Genomic DNA, 14327 nt, shown 5'->3' with positions numbered 1-14327 from the left:
AAGTTTTATATTTTCATTGCCCTCATGCATGAACTAAGCCAAACTATGGCTGCAAGGACTTACTATTATTTTTTGACCATGTAAGGATTAATCTTTTGGCCTGAAAGTAAACATCACTGATTCTAAGTTTAGGTTTACAGCTTTGCACCCTGCGTGAACGCAGTCACTGCCTTGGTGGCAGGGACTGGGCACACGGGCTTCTGCTGGAAGTGAACCCAGCCCATTGACCTCTGCAGCCTTGACGGCTGCTTGATGGTTTCATAAAAATTCCATTTAAAAACAAAAAGGTCAAAAGTTGGCCCAAAAAGCAACAACTGGAAACTGTTTTTGCTTGAAAAATTACAAGCACTATTAATTACTGCATAAGAACCAGATTGTGGTACTGACTAGTTTAGTTTTGTGATCCAAGCAGGATCTTGAATGAAAACCAAGAAGAAAAACACAGAGCAAAGGCAAACCATGTGTTGTGCCAGGTACTTTACATTTTGAGTGCTCCTTCCATTTGAAACCTCTGAGCAATGCAGGCATTTATTTTTTTTACATGTGGTTATTTTTTATCTTGACAGAATATTAAATGAAAATAAGGAGGCCTGAAAATTAATGTCCTGTAATGACAGCAAAATCCCTCATTGTCTTGGGAGTCTCCTAAACTGGATATTTGGAGAGGGAATGCACAACTCCCTGGGCTCGGAGGAGCTCCAGTTACTGCTGAAGAAAATAAACCTTCTTTGCACAGGGGCAGCTGAGCCCTGGGGAGAAGGCGCTGGTGTCAGCATGAAGTGATGTGGCTGGAAGATAGCCTCGTCAGGCTAATTGATCTGGAGCCTTTACCTTTCCTGCCAGGGCTGCCTGTCTCCTTACCCATAATCCTTACTCCTTTGATGGACCGTCAGGAATATGGGACTTGGCCCAGTTTTACGTCTATCCAATAACATTATGAAATTGATAGTGACACTTCCACTGGCACTAATTTCAGTAAGAGATTGGAGCCAGAGGACAAGCGGTTTGATTTCATGGTGGCTAAGCTTTCCAAGTAGATCAAGACGACCCAAGACTGATCTTGAGGTGGCCAAGGCATGGGAAGGGAAGCGGGATGGAGGCAGCTGGTGGACCTGGGCAGTGAGCTAATGAGAAAGATGCCCAATGCTTGCCCTCAACGTGCTGGCTGGTGGGAAGCATGTGCTGTTGCTCTGGTTTGTGCTGCAGAGTTGCTGCTGGCAGGGCTTTCTCTCCATGGACGGTGTTTATTAAGCAGTGTTGGGTACCAGCCTCAGCAAAGGTCAGGAAAACTCTTGGGCAGAAAGGCAGTAGTGGTCCTAGCTGTTGCCTCTGAAACCTTCAGCGGTTCTCACTGTTTTCCTTTGTCACAATCTCACTCTGCGGTGGCTGAGGGCCAGGAGAGAGGGTAAAAGCCATGGGCTGTGATAAATTGGAAATGCAGGAAGGAAATGCAAAAGGAGCAGGCAGCCCTGCTCCAGGTTTGACCTTTGCATAAGGTTACTTAGCCTCTGGGTGCTCGATGCTCATGAGGAGGTGAAATGCCATCAGGGCCATGGGTGAGCCTGTGGGTGAAGCAGAGCCATGGGGTCCTGAGGGTGTGCGGAAAGCAGATGCTGCTGCTGCCTTGCCCATGTCTCTCTATCAGTGTGACTGTCCCCTCAGTGTGTTTGGCAGCAGATCTGAGCATGCCTGGATGCCCATCAACCCTGAGCAAGCTGCCATCCACTTGGGAAGGGGTTGAGAGAGCAAGCTCCTCCCTTCTAGTAAGGGCTAACATAACCCAGGGCTCAGCAAGCATGTGTTAGTGCTGCTCTTACGCAGATGAGGCATGTTGCTTTGGGAGATCTCTTGGCCCCTCCCATATGGAGCAGGGAAGAGCTGTAGTTTGGATCTGCAGATCCTGAAGCTTTTCACTGGAGGGAGAGCAAAGACATGGCTGTGCATGGACAATTGCAGGGTATGGAGGTGCTGGAGCCTCCTGTAGACAAGCTGTAGGATATACCTCAGTATATAAAGCGCGTCTTGCGAACAGAAGAGATTAGAAGGCTGATATGATGTTATTCCGATAGATTTTGCTGTTGTATTTATACCTGGAGGTAAAGAGCAGACATACTGGAAATCAATCGGCCCCGTGCTCTTCCCCACTCCCTCTACAGTGCCGTTTGAATGAAATGCTTATATCATTTTTACGGTGTGTCTGTGATAGGGATGAGTAAGCCAAGAGATTAATAGTTGCTGCTGAGGCCTTTACCCAGCTCTTGCCTCGTAAAGCTTGTGCCAGTCCAGAGTTCAAGGTGCCCCTGAGGTGACAGCGTGGTGACTTTGTTTGGAAAACAACAAGAGGTAAATCTCTAGTCAAGAGAAAGAATGGGGGGAAAAAAGTAAATGGCAATAAGCAGAGGATTTTGGGCAGGCAGGATGGTGTACAGCTCTGGAGCTGAGAGCTGTGTGCAGTGGGATGATAGAGAGCTAGTGGAAGAAAATGAGGTTTTGGCTTCAAATGGAGCCAGTCCTGCAAAGAGGGATGGATATTATCATTCTGTGCACGGGAGATAATGCAACAGGGATCTCATTTTAATGTCTTCTTGTGATCTGGTACCCAGCAGTCACCCATCCTGCCACATAAGCCCTTTCTGAGTCTTGACCTTGGGGCTGGGGCAGGAGGGCTGCACCGGGGCTATGCTACATCTGTGCCATGCAGGGATATGGCGCAGATGTTACATCCCTGGGGTGCCCCTGGCTCACTCCTGCCTCATCCAGGTATGTGTTTCTTCGCTCTGGGAGCTCCTGGTGCTGGTTCTGCCATTCCAAGATGTGAGCTTGGGAGGCTTCTCTGCAAAGATGGATGTGTTGGACCCCAGCTGGCTCCTCATATCCCACAGGGAGCATGCATACCCAGCAACAGGAAAAATTAGCTTGTGACCTGTAAATGGGCAGTCAGATCAGGGGGAGAATGGTGGAAGATGACTGGGAATCTTCCACCATACTGGTACTGAAAGCCAGTACCAGCATCACCAGACAAAATACATCTTACTCCCTGCAGTTACAATCGAATAAAACACACTTTTCTTCCTCTCCTGTTGTCTGCACCATTAGCTAGTTGTTTCATCTGACCTCAGCAGTGAAAACCTTTACCTGTTGGCAAATGAAGCAGCTTCACAGTATCTCTCTGCTAGTACATGGAGGAAGGTTTTGGCTTGTCAATACTGAAAGTCATCAGCTCCTTGCATTGCAGGATCTAAAGTATTCTCCTGGTTACCCCCATGCCCTATTTACAGTCCCTTTCCTGGTTATGCGCTTTCTGAGTTGAAGAGGTATGGTACCCGCTGGGCTGGAAGCTTTAAGCTTAGATGTGAAAATTCCTGCTTTGCCTTCCTGCAGGTGCTGGCTGGCATTGCTGTCATGCATGGCCCTGGCTTGTCAGATCCCTCCCTTTTTAATTATCAGATTGTCTCATCTATAAGCATTTTCCATTTCCAGCTTGTTCTGCTGGATATATGCATTTCTGCTGTCACATGCGTTGACTTTATCTTTTATGTGATTTGATCTTAATGCTTCCATTCCTGAGTGTGAGTGATTATAAGATGCATGTCTAAGAAAGGCGAGGAAAAGACATGGGAGGAATGGAAGAGGTTTGGGGATCCTCTGCCTCTGATGGAGTGATGCTCCATACTGGGACTGCCAGGGTGGCAGGAGGCTGGAATGGGCAAAGGGAAGATGCCCAGGGCTGCCACAGCCCCTCTGCTGATGCATTCCCTTTTGCAGCAAAAGCTGCCTTTTCCCGCTGCCAACACCTGAATCAGAGAGAGAAGGAAATGTCACTATGGAAAGAGGGAAAGGGGCTTTTGTTAACAGCAGTATTTTGGCAGGCTGTTTCATCAGGAAAGAAGGTGTTTTGAGGGTCACTTTTTAGAGATCTCCCACTGGCAACAGACCCAATAGCCCTTTTCTATACAATAATGCTTCTGTGATTTATAATAGGGTGGAAGGTGGCAGCAGGTTGGGGGAAGAACTACGTGTCCAACCAAGTGGTGGGGGGGGTGCAGGTCCCCTGGGCCTGTCCCTTGCTCCCTTTCACTTCAGCATTCAGTGGGATCTTCACCTCTTTGAGATGGTTGAGATAATTTCATTCAGGAGAGGGGAAAATGGATTGCTGCTTGTCTATTTTCTCCTGCCTTTGCTGCTGGAAGCTGAGGATTTGGAGTAGACCCCTTTGAGAACTAAAATTCATGTTCCTGGAGTCTTCATCCACAAAGCTCAATGACTTTCTATACATGCTATTTCCCTGAAGACCTGATGGGAGAGTCCATGCCCCATGGGTCAGCACCTTTGCATGCTCTGCAGCCGGCTACAGCATGGTTCAAGCAAGAGCTGTGCTGTATGGTCCAGACTTTACAGTGATACCTTCAGCTCCTGTGATGTGCTGCAGGGGTTATGCAGCAATAACCCAGAGAGAACCTGGGGCAGGAGACAGAACCGAGCTGTATGATTGTGGGAAAAGCTGCTTGGAGCTGGTTGAGGTGGTGGCAAGCGCACAGAGCTGGAATTAGGGGTTGTCTGGTTAAAGCCCAGTGTTTTATACAAGCAAGGGGTGTACTGTGGCTCAGGGGAAAAGGCACCACATGATGGACCATCCTGTGATTGGGATCAGTGATCCCAGAGGTGAAGAGAAGCGGCTGCTTCCCATTACAGGAGGGCCGAGGACAGGCTGGAGCCCATGGCAGTCTGGCTCCAGGCATGTCTTGCATAGGCACCAAGCACTGATTTGGCCCCGAGCCCACATCTGCCAATAAAAATTAAGAAATTGATTTCCTTTTGTTTGCCTGACAGCACGAGGCTCTCTTTATGAGACAGTAAATGTAATCTTGCTCTGAGCACGGCTAGGTTTTTAATTGTATTTGTTGTGCGTTCGCTTATTGTTTTATGAATTTCAGTTCCCCTCCTTGCTGGTGCAGAGATCAGCCCTGGGGGGTGGTTTGATTTCAGCTCCAGCAAAAGGTTGGAGTATTTTTAAGCCTTTTTTCTGTTTTTAATTTGTTTGTTTTCCTGATAAGCTGAAGGTTAGGGTTAGTTTTCTATCTGCTTTAAAAATAAATGTGTATGGGCATATGTATAGCTCTGAGTTGTAAAGCTGAGAGATCCAGCCTTGGAATTATCTGCTTGCCAGTCAGTGGTACAGCCTTTTTGAAGAACAGTGTTTAAGATGAGGGAAATATGGAAGTGCCAACAGAGATTTGAAGTCAGAGGAGGAGGGGATTTGATGTATCCTATATATTGGAGTTTAATGAGGTCTGCTTCAGTGCTTGCTATACAATTCATGGTGACCCACTTTACTAGGAAAGCATTTTTTTTCTGGTTATGGGTCATATACAGTTCCTAATTAAGTAGGTTAATTATATGTCTCCTTTATATTACACTGGCAAATGTGGATGGCACAATTAGCTCTTGCAGTGATCATTTTTGATCACAGAATGATGTTCTGAGCCATAGCTCCTGGAGGGATGAGGACTGAGACGGGGATTGCCCTGCAACCCTGAGTGCTCACCGCTTCCTGCTTCAGCAAACTCAGTTTCTGTCCTGAGCATGTGGCCTGGGATGTGGCTGGAGCTGTCCTTTCTGAAACCATATTGGAGGGACTATAGCTCCATCCCGGTCCAGTCCTGCACCTGTGGTACCTCAGATGCTGCCCAAACCTGGCCTGCAGCACTGGGAAGGTTCCTCCTTAAGGTCTCTTTGGAAGCATCAAAAAAGGATGAGCACTCCTTGCAGAGGGCTGTTTGGTGGCAGGAGGAAAGTGCTGCAGCCTGGGAGGACTCTGAGCAGTGCTAAACTGTCCTTGAAGAAAGTTACTTTAACCTTTCCCTTTCCAGTGGCTGAGCCCCCGCAGCATTCCTGGGTTATCTGTTCCAGTGCTCAACCATCTGTACTGCTAGGCATTGGGGAAAACATTCAAACCCTAATCTCCCTCAGTGCAATTTAAACCTATTATTTCTTCTTTTATCCCCAGTGGACATGGTGAACAGCTATTATATTTCTCTTTGCTGCAACCTTTTACATATTTGAAGGCTGTTATCATGTGTCCCTGCAGTCTACTCCTCTCAACACAAAGCATAATTCTTTCAGTTTTCCTTCGGAGGTCATGGTTTCTGCACCTTCGATCGCTTTTGTTGCTTTGGAGAGGTTACCGTGATAGCAAGCTGGAGTTTTTGTTGTTTCTTCACCTGTCTGCCTTGGAACATTCACTATGTTATGGATGTCTGTGAAGTGACCATTATCTTCTCCAATCTGTGGTTGTTTATAAAGTACCCTATATTCCTGAGCCTATGTTTTATCAGAAAGTATAGCTCTCAGCCTTGATAAATAATTTACCATTATGATATGATCAGGCAAACAGGGGATACCTAAGCTATTTATTACTATTTGCTTTATTTTTCTTAAGTAAGAAGTTGTCCAAGTAACACTGTGAACAAACCAGGCGATACACAGACATGGACTAAAAGGTATATCCTATTTCATAGAGCTTCCAGATAAACATGGAGATGGGGACAACACCAAGCCAAACTTCCCTTTAGTTACAAGGAAGAGTGCAGAATAGAGAACAATAGCAGATTTTCTGAAAAGCAGAGATTTTGCAAAGAAAAGTATTTGCAAGTATTTGCAGAGGTGACAATATCAAGGTGGATATTATCTTGATATTATAATTATAGAAGAGCTGGAACATTGCTGAGAAGAATGGATGGATGGATGGATAGGCTGACTGGGAGACTGGGAGAAAAGAGGGTGAAGATGAGTTTGGGAATGATGGTGTTTGTATGGGGGTCTTCCTTGGGAAAGAGGAGTTGGCTGTAGAGGAGATGTGGGAGGAGATGGAGAACAGCATTGCTCCCTGTGATGTTTCCAAAAGCAACGTTTTCAAGCTGCTTCAAACTGCTCTTTGGTTAACATCAGATTCATTTTGATCCTCATTTTCTGGTGGTTGTGGTTGACTCTCCCACTGGTGTTGCAAAGGGAAATGTTGGCAGCGACTGTTAATGATGGGGTGGAACAGGGGCTGACCATCTCTTCACCCAGGCATAGCCCTTGGCAGCCCTAATGTCTTCTCCCCAGCCTTTCCCCGTGGATTTGTGGCTCCATTGCTGCTGCTGACATTGCTTCCCTGGCAGGAAAAATGCGTGGGGTTAGCATGGAGAGCGGCTAAACTCTGTCCTTGCAGACAGTGTGGATGCTGCTGGCTGGTGAGGCCCCTGCTTGGATAGAAGGAGAAGCATCAAAAGCCTTTCAGAGTATAGATGTTCAATGCTCAGCACATGCAACAGCTTCTTAACGTATTAATAAATAGACTTTTTATGATTAATATCCACAGTATGTTTGTCCATAACACAGGCTGAGTTATTAACAAAACCAGCTGCTGCACCACTGTTTAGATTTTAAGTTTCAGAGGAGCTCCAAAATATTTCATATTGTGTTTTAAGATCATAGAATGGTCTATCAGAGTTACCCCAGGCTACCTTGATGACTGTTCTGCATTTTTACGGTACAAAACTGACTTCTTTTCTATGTCCTTCTTCCCATTTCTCTGTCAAGTGGAATGTAAACCTAAATCTTAACATCTGCACTCTCTTTTTCTTTTTACTCCATTTTTATCTTTAACCTTACCTGGAAAATGCATTGCTTAAGCTCATGAGAATTCTTCCTAATAAAGCCATTCATCAGCATTATAAATCGGAAAACTCAACCTCTTTACCTACTTAACAGCAAAAAAATATATGCTATTGCCAAGATAGATTAAAAAAAGTTGAAGTCTAGATAGCTGCTTTATTTCCAGGAGTTACTCGTGGCAGTATATATTTTGAGTGCCAGAGCAATAGTCAAACCTATAAAAGTGATCGGTGACTGCTTGATATCAATGAATTTCAGGAGTCTGTTTCAGGCTTGCATAGTGAGTCCAACATTGGCCTGAGTCTCAAGTGTGTGTCAGGACTGCAAATGCCTTGGCCATTCTTGGCATTTCCCACTTTTGCAGAAGTGGAAAGGGATTGAGATGGTGATGGAGCGTCCAAGTTCAGCTCTGAGGCTATTGAGGATTGGTAGATGTTGTAAATGGCCAGGCTTGGCAGGATCAACTTGAGCTGGATGACTAAGAGGTTGAGTCCATTCACAGGACCTAGTGTTTGCTGGGGAATGAGAGTGCAACTGTCAGTCAGCTGAGACAAGGTTCCCTTTTACCCCATAGATCTTAGACAGGCTTGGGGTGTGAAACTAGGGATGACACATGTAGAAAGTCCTCCTAATAAGTGAGCTGCAGGAAAAAAACTGTGGAGTGTAAAGAAAGTCAGACTCCAGATCTGTTTATTGGCAAGGAAATTGCCATCAGAACATTGGACAAGTGATGCTGGCTGTGCTTAGTTTCACAAGTACCCAACTCCTTGATCATGCCCTACTCTTTCAGATGTAACCATGTTCTTCTAACCTGCTTGTGCCAGAGGATAGTGCCATGATGTGTGTTCCTTAAAAATGAGGAGGAGCTGTGCAAGGGTTAAGTGCTGGCAGGGCATTTTAACCCCAAGCATTCCCTGCAGGGTCTATGCAAGCCTAGCTTATGTCCCATGATTGGTTCTGAAACCAGCCATCTCCCTCCAGTACTAATGCTATAGGAGGTGTCCTCTTCTTGTCACAAAGGTGTGATTTCTGCTCTCAAAGCAGAAGACAATGAAGACTTCCTTCACTTCATTTACTAGACAGGCCTTTCACATCCCACTGCCCAATATTAGGTACCTTCCTTTGAAGCAACGTCTTGGCTGTTTAGGGAGAGTAATAATCCCTCAATAGCCTCTTCCACTGCTCCACTGCAAGGGAGATTTTGTGGTCTATCCTCAAATTATTTATGCCAGTCTATACCAGTTCTGATTTGGTTTGTGAACTGCACCTTGAAATGCAGGTCTCCTCTTCCCACTGCAGCCAGCCAAAGGAACATGTGCCCCATGCAAAACCCAGTCCTCCTGGTTTGCATGCACAGAATTGACTTGCAAAAGAACAAAAGTCATTCAAACAGAAATTGTCTGTTTGCTTTCTGTATTTGTAGAAATACAGCATGTGAAGTCTCAACAGAGGCATCTTGCGGCAAAAGCTTGAGTTTTGCCTTTGCCTCTCAAAAGCTGGAAGGCACATGGGCTTGGGGAGTAACATCAAAAAAAGGCAGAACCTGCCAGAAGGAATTCACAATAAAGGGAAAGGCTTTTTTTCCTTATGGCTAAAGCACCTGTTGTGGCTGCCAGGACTCTGCTGATTACACAATAACTTTATTATATCCCACTTGGAAGAACAAACAATACTTGAAGCTCCAAAAATGAGCAGCCTTTAGACTAGATTAATGCAGGCAGAATGACTGCACGGAGCCAGTGTTCATCCCGTCATCCCAGAAGCTCCAGAGAGTAAAATAGCTTGAAGACTCCCCTCTTTGTTGCTACCGATACATAATAAAGTAATTGTGCAATTAGAAGGAGATTACTGATGGGAGAGAGGCATTTTCTATGCAGTGTAGGTAAAAGACTGGCCTCTCTGAATAGGTTTGAAGGCTCAGTGCATCTCTACTTGTTTTGGCTTGATCTTATGGTAAGCATTCAGACAGGAGAAAATGAGCATCTCTAGTTGAGTGTGGTTTTTCTCCCTGTGTGAATATATAAGGGAGGTCCTCATGGAAAGTTGCAGTGCAGTCCCAAGGTTCCTGTATTTATGCAGCATGAATGGCTGCAGCATGGATTACAGGGTTTCACCTCATGACGGAGGCATTTGTGATGTTAGTGTGCAGGTCAGATCACAGGGCAGGTGAGAATAGATGGAAGTGGGAAATATTGTATTAAGGCCTGATGTCCCCTGAGATTTCCAGCCTTGGCATCTCATAGTAAAGGCTAATGTTAGATCTAAAAATAAAATCAAGCATAAGCCAAAAACTGGGATATTGTGAAATAGCTCTGTGTCTGGGTGAAACTGGAGGAGGGGAAACAAGATGGACAACACATTGGGCAGGAGAAATAGTGTGAATATGGGTTTGGGATGAAATCGGTCTTCTTTGGGGGTGATATTTCTCCAGTTTAAGCTCATATATTCTGCCAAGATTATTATATTCTGCCATATATTCTGCCAAGATTATGATGACAGGATAAACAGGCACCATAGTGACTGATGTATCTTGTGATAGCTAGGAGAGGACTTTGTGCAGGACTCGCCTCTAATGTGGTGTCACCTGTAGCTACTTTATCTCCTGCAGGATTGTTAGCCTGGTACTCCAAAACCAGGAAAGAAAACTTGAGATGTCTTCCCTCCCCTGAGAGCTGCCTGGGGAAACAAGGACTGGGGATGGGACAACTGCCAGGAGCACTAGGACAGGCATCCTGTCCAGGGGCTGGTGGTGACATGGTCATCAGGTCTTGTGGGTCCCCTTTCCTCTTTTCCCTGTTGTGCCTGACGAATGTGCATGGTCTTTGCAGGTCCTGTGGCAGTGATCAGCGGAGAGGAGGATTCAGCCAGTCCCCTCCACCACATCAACCATGGCATCACAACGCCCTCGTCCCTGGATGCTGGCCCGGACACGGTGGTGATTGGCATGACCCGCATTCCCGTCATTGAGAACCCCCAGTACTTCCGACAAGGTCACAACTGCCACAAGCCAGACACGTGTGAGTGCCCGATCCGGCCAGAGCCCCCTGCGAGGATCAGGGGATGGGTTGGGGGAACAGGGGAAGGAAGGCGAGGAGGAAGAGGTTAAGGGGATGAGGAAAGAAGAGAAGGAGGTTTTTGAGGAGCGTGGGTCTTGGTATGGTCCAGAAACCAAAGTGAATCTCAGGTCTCAGAAATCACAACATACATGTAGGTGCTTCCAGAGAAGACTTTCCACTCTCACCTTCACCTCCCTTCACCTTCCCTCCGCCACCCACCAGTCACCTTCCCCCTTGACTGAAAGTGCCATTCAAAGCCCGGTTTTCTCATTGGCTCTGAGCGTGAGGTCCCAGGCATGAGCAAGAGCTGCCTGGGAGCACAGGGATAGACATGACTCCTGCCTGGCTGGGAAAAGGACCTGCCCTCCCCTTCCTCCTCCAGCATTTTGCCAGCCGTTGTGCTGCCTCCTTGGCTCTCCACTGAGCCAGGGAGAAGCTCTGGACACGTGGCAATAGATGGGGCAGATGCACGGAGATAAAAGCCAGGAGGCTTAGATGCTGGATGTCTTGTTATCGTGGGCTTCTGTAAAGCTTTTGAATCTTTCCTGTATAAATCTGGGTTGTGAACTGGGTTCATTAGACTAGCAGGCGACCAAGCGGTCCTCTCTGTTTTGTATTCCTAAATTCTGAGCATAAAAGGAACGTGATGGATAAAAGGATGCTTTTAAGAGAGTCACACACTGCTTGCCATGCGAGTGGTGAGATGCAGCGATCCCCAATATGCAGCTCGCAGCCAGTAGTTGTGTTCTCCCAGGCCTCTTACCAGCTCTGAGATGCAAGCTGAGCAATGCAGGAGGTCTGGTGATGTTCCTCTCCTGCTATTGTTCATCCTTTTGGTGTCTCTTAGTTCCAGGTAGAACTGGAAAAAAAAAAAGCTGGCAAAAAAAGCAGGAAAAACCTAAGCTGTGCTGTCTCTGTGGCCCAGCCAGAGGCAGGGAGTGCTGCACTGAAGTCACCTCTGCTCTCCCCTTGGGTGCTGCTGGTTCATGAGTGCAGGAGATGTAACTCAGCTCCTGGAGACAGGGAGGAGGCTGATCTCCGCTGCTCCTATGGACCCTGCCGTGCACCCTCCTGGGTGCTGTGTGCTGGTGCCCAAGCTATTAGCACTGCTCTTCACTTGGCAGTGATGGGGAGTACCCAATGAATGGGGAGTACCCAGCTTTGCCTTTGATTTTCGTCTTACTGTGCTAAATCTGGTCTGTTTGTAGAGAGGGGAGGAGGAGGGCGGCGGTGATCAGGCAAGAGTGGAGAAGCTGAACGTAGCATGTTTTTTCTGTGCCGTTAATTATGTATTTTACATTTCTTATAGCACCTCATCTCAAGAATGATTTACAATCTCTGATGGCTTGGGAGGAGGGGCTCCCTCTCTTTATTTTTTGCCTTCCCCTCCTGTGCTTTCTTGAATCTCTTTAATCTGTGTGCCGACCATTGCAAGAGGAGGTGCTGCTGCAGCTGTGCAGTAGCAGAGCTTAAACCTCAAAGGATTAAGTTTTGCTCTAAACATCTGCCCTGTGGGGTTTGTCAGTGGTGGGTGGGTTGGAGAAGTTACTTGCAGCAGGATTTGGCCTCAGAGTTTCATGCTATTTGATTAGGATCTGAAGAGTTCACAAGGGTGCTTGGGGGTGGCATCTGGAGCTGCTTCTCCCCCATGGAAGGTGCTGCAGTGGGGGGAAAAGCAGCACTAGTGACAAGCGTGCACACTTGGAAATCCACAGGAAATTGCCACCTCTGAGCTCCAGGTTTCCCGGAGCTGAAACCAAACCCACACACAGGCACTCTCTTTGGGTGCTTAACTAAAGGCAAACCACAGCTGGATGCTGGCAGGCTGAAAGCCCTTGTATTTTTCAGACTTGCCATTCATGGGGCAAAACCCAGGCTTTGAGACCTCAGGCAGGGTTGGATTTGGTGTGTGTTTTGTAGTTTAGTCCCCAAGACTCCACTTGAAGAAAACTTCTGACTTCAATGGTGGCTTTGCTTGAGGCTGGAAAGTTTCAAAGTTCGCCTTTTAAATTAACCATGCTTTGGGGAGCTTTTGCTCGAAGGGGTTTGTTTGATCTGATGTGCTCTGCTCAACTTAAACCTGAGCTGGACAGTATTTGTTGCTTCCATTCTCCCCATGGTTTTTATGCCAGAGGTTTTTCTTTCCCCCTGTGCAGAGCCTGGGCACAAACACTTCTTCATTTGCTGTCAGTTGTAGAGAGAACTCCTCTGGGCTGCGGAGTGCTTTGATTCCCAGCTGAGCTTATACTGATGCAAGCTGTCATCTCTTCTGCCACCCACCTCCCTTTGCTGTCCAGCTGTGAGCAAAGGTGCTCCAAAGCAACCAGCATTTCCCTTATGCACTGAGGTGCTGCTAAAGCAACGTCTTCAGCAAGCAATCTCTCTCCATCGTGAAGTTTTTCTCCTTCCTTCCTCCTGCAAGCATCCCTGTGCTCTCGGATGTTGTCTGGGCTGAGGACATGCCGATACCCATTGCTGCACTGCAATGAGGAGAGCAAACTCTATATGCTTAATGCAGTATTAATAGTACATTGATGTGATATAGATTTCTGTCACCCTCTATACTAGCAAACATCGCTTATCACGCAGGGATGACAGGTGTTTATTCCCAGCCACTTAGCTCTGCATAATGGAATTGCAGCTGAAATATGGAGAGCAGCTTCCTGTCTGTGGAGCTGCAGCCCCTCTCGCTCCCATTGTGCAATGCTGTCCTATGGGCAATTCTTGTTAACATGTCCTCAAGGAGATAAAAAAGCGTTCCTCACTGGCGATGTGCTGTCCTCACATTGATGGAATAAAGGGCACAGGAGCCAGCTCTCACCTGACTTTCTGCGATTCTTGCAGTTGTCTCTTACCCCTTTTCTGCTGCCGCCAAATATAGTGGAGTAGGAGGGACGCTGGCTCAGAGTCCTCTTTCGCTTCCTGGCTGAGGGCTTCTCAAAAAGCCATGGGAGAAACTGCACCACCCTGTTTTCTCGTGATGAAGTCTCAGAGAAGATGTTCCCACCATTTTTAACACCATGGCATGCTGGGCAGCAGTAGGGTTTGCAACCAATCTTTCTTTCAGACATCCTCAGCCCTACCTGGAGGATTAGCAAGGGGGACAGTCCAACCACAAATCAATTTCAGAAGAATAAGCTCAAACAGTCTTTTTATCCTGATCTTTTGCACGTGGAAGAGAAACCAAGTGGCATATCTGCATGGCAGATGTCACCAGGAGGAGTGGTAGGTTGTGATGAGTTTGCACCTCTCTATATTTGGAAGTAAAACAGATGAGAGAAGAAAAACAGGACTTGTTGTGGCAAGCACCATGGACAGAATATGTGACGAGAAGATGGGGTGTAGAATCACGTGGCTTCAACCTATGGTCAGGTTGAAAGTAATGAAAAACATGATCCAGCCTATCCTCATCTGTGTCCAGAAGATGGCTATTAGTCCTTCTGGGCAGGCTTGGCAGTAACTGCAACTTCTTACCTCAGCTCCATCTCCTGATGTTCAGGATGCAAAATTCAAGTTTTGTACTTATCAGTAGCTGGACATTTCTGCAGTAAAAAATTGGTAATGTTTCAGAAGAAACCTTTCGGAAGACTTTAATAATAGTAATTAAGTAGT

At 46.7% G+C, this 14327-nt stretch overlaps 1 protein-coding gene across 7 annotated transcripts in view; it reads left to right on the top strand.

The window, feature by feature from the left end:
* NTRK3 (neurotrophic receptor tyrosine kinase 3) overlaps positions 1-14327 on the top strand; it is a 206410-nt gene that overhangs the window by 100560 nt on the left and 91523 nt on the right. For all 7 annotated transcript variants that reach the window (XM_030497712.1, XM_030497714.1, XM_030497713.1 and 4 more), the window contains one exon: positions 10488-10676. In XM_030497712.1, coding sequence (XP_030353572.1) covers positions 10488-10676 — 189 coding nt within the window. The remainder of the gene's footprint in view (positions 1-10487; positions 10677-14327) is intronic.

This window comes from Strigops habroptila, chromosome 9 (assembly GCF_004027225.2).
Source record: "Strigops habroptila isolate Jane chromosome 9, bStrHab1.2.pri, whole genome shotgun sequence".
Lineage (NCBI taxonomy): Eukaryota > Metazoa > Chordata > Aves > Psittaciformes > Psittacidae > Strigops > Strigops habroptila.
Note: the sequence above shows the minus strand (reverse complement) of the source record. Positions and strands in the feature narration are given on the sequence as shown.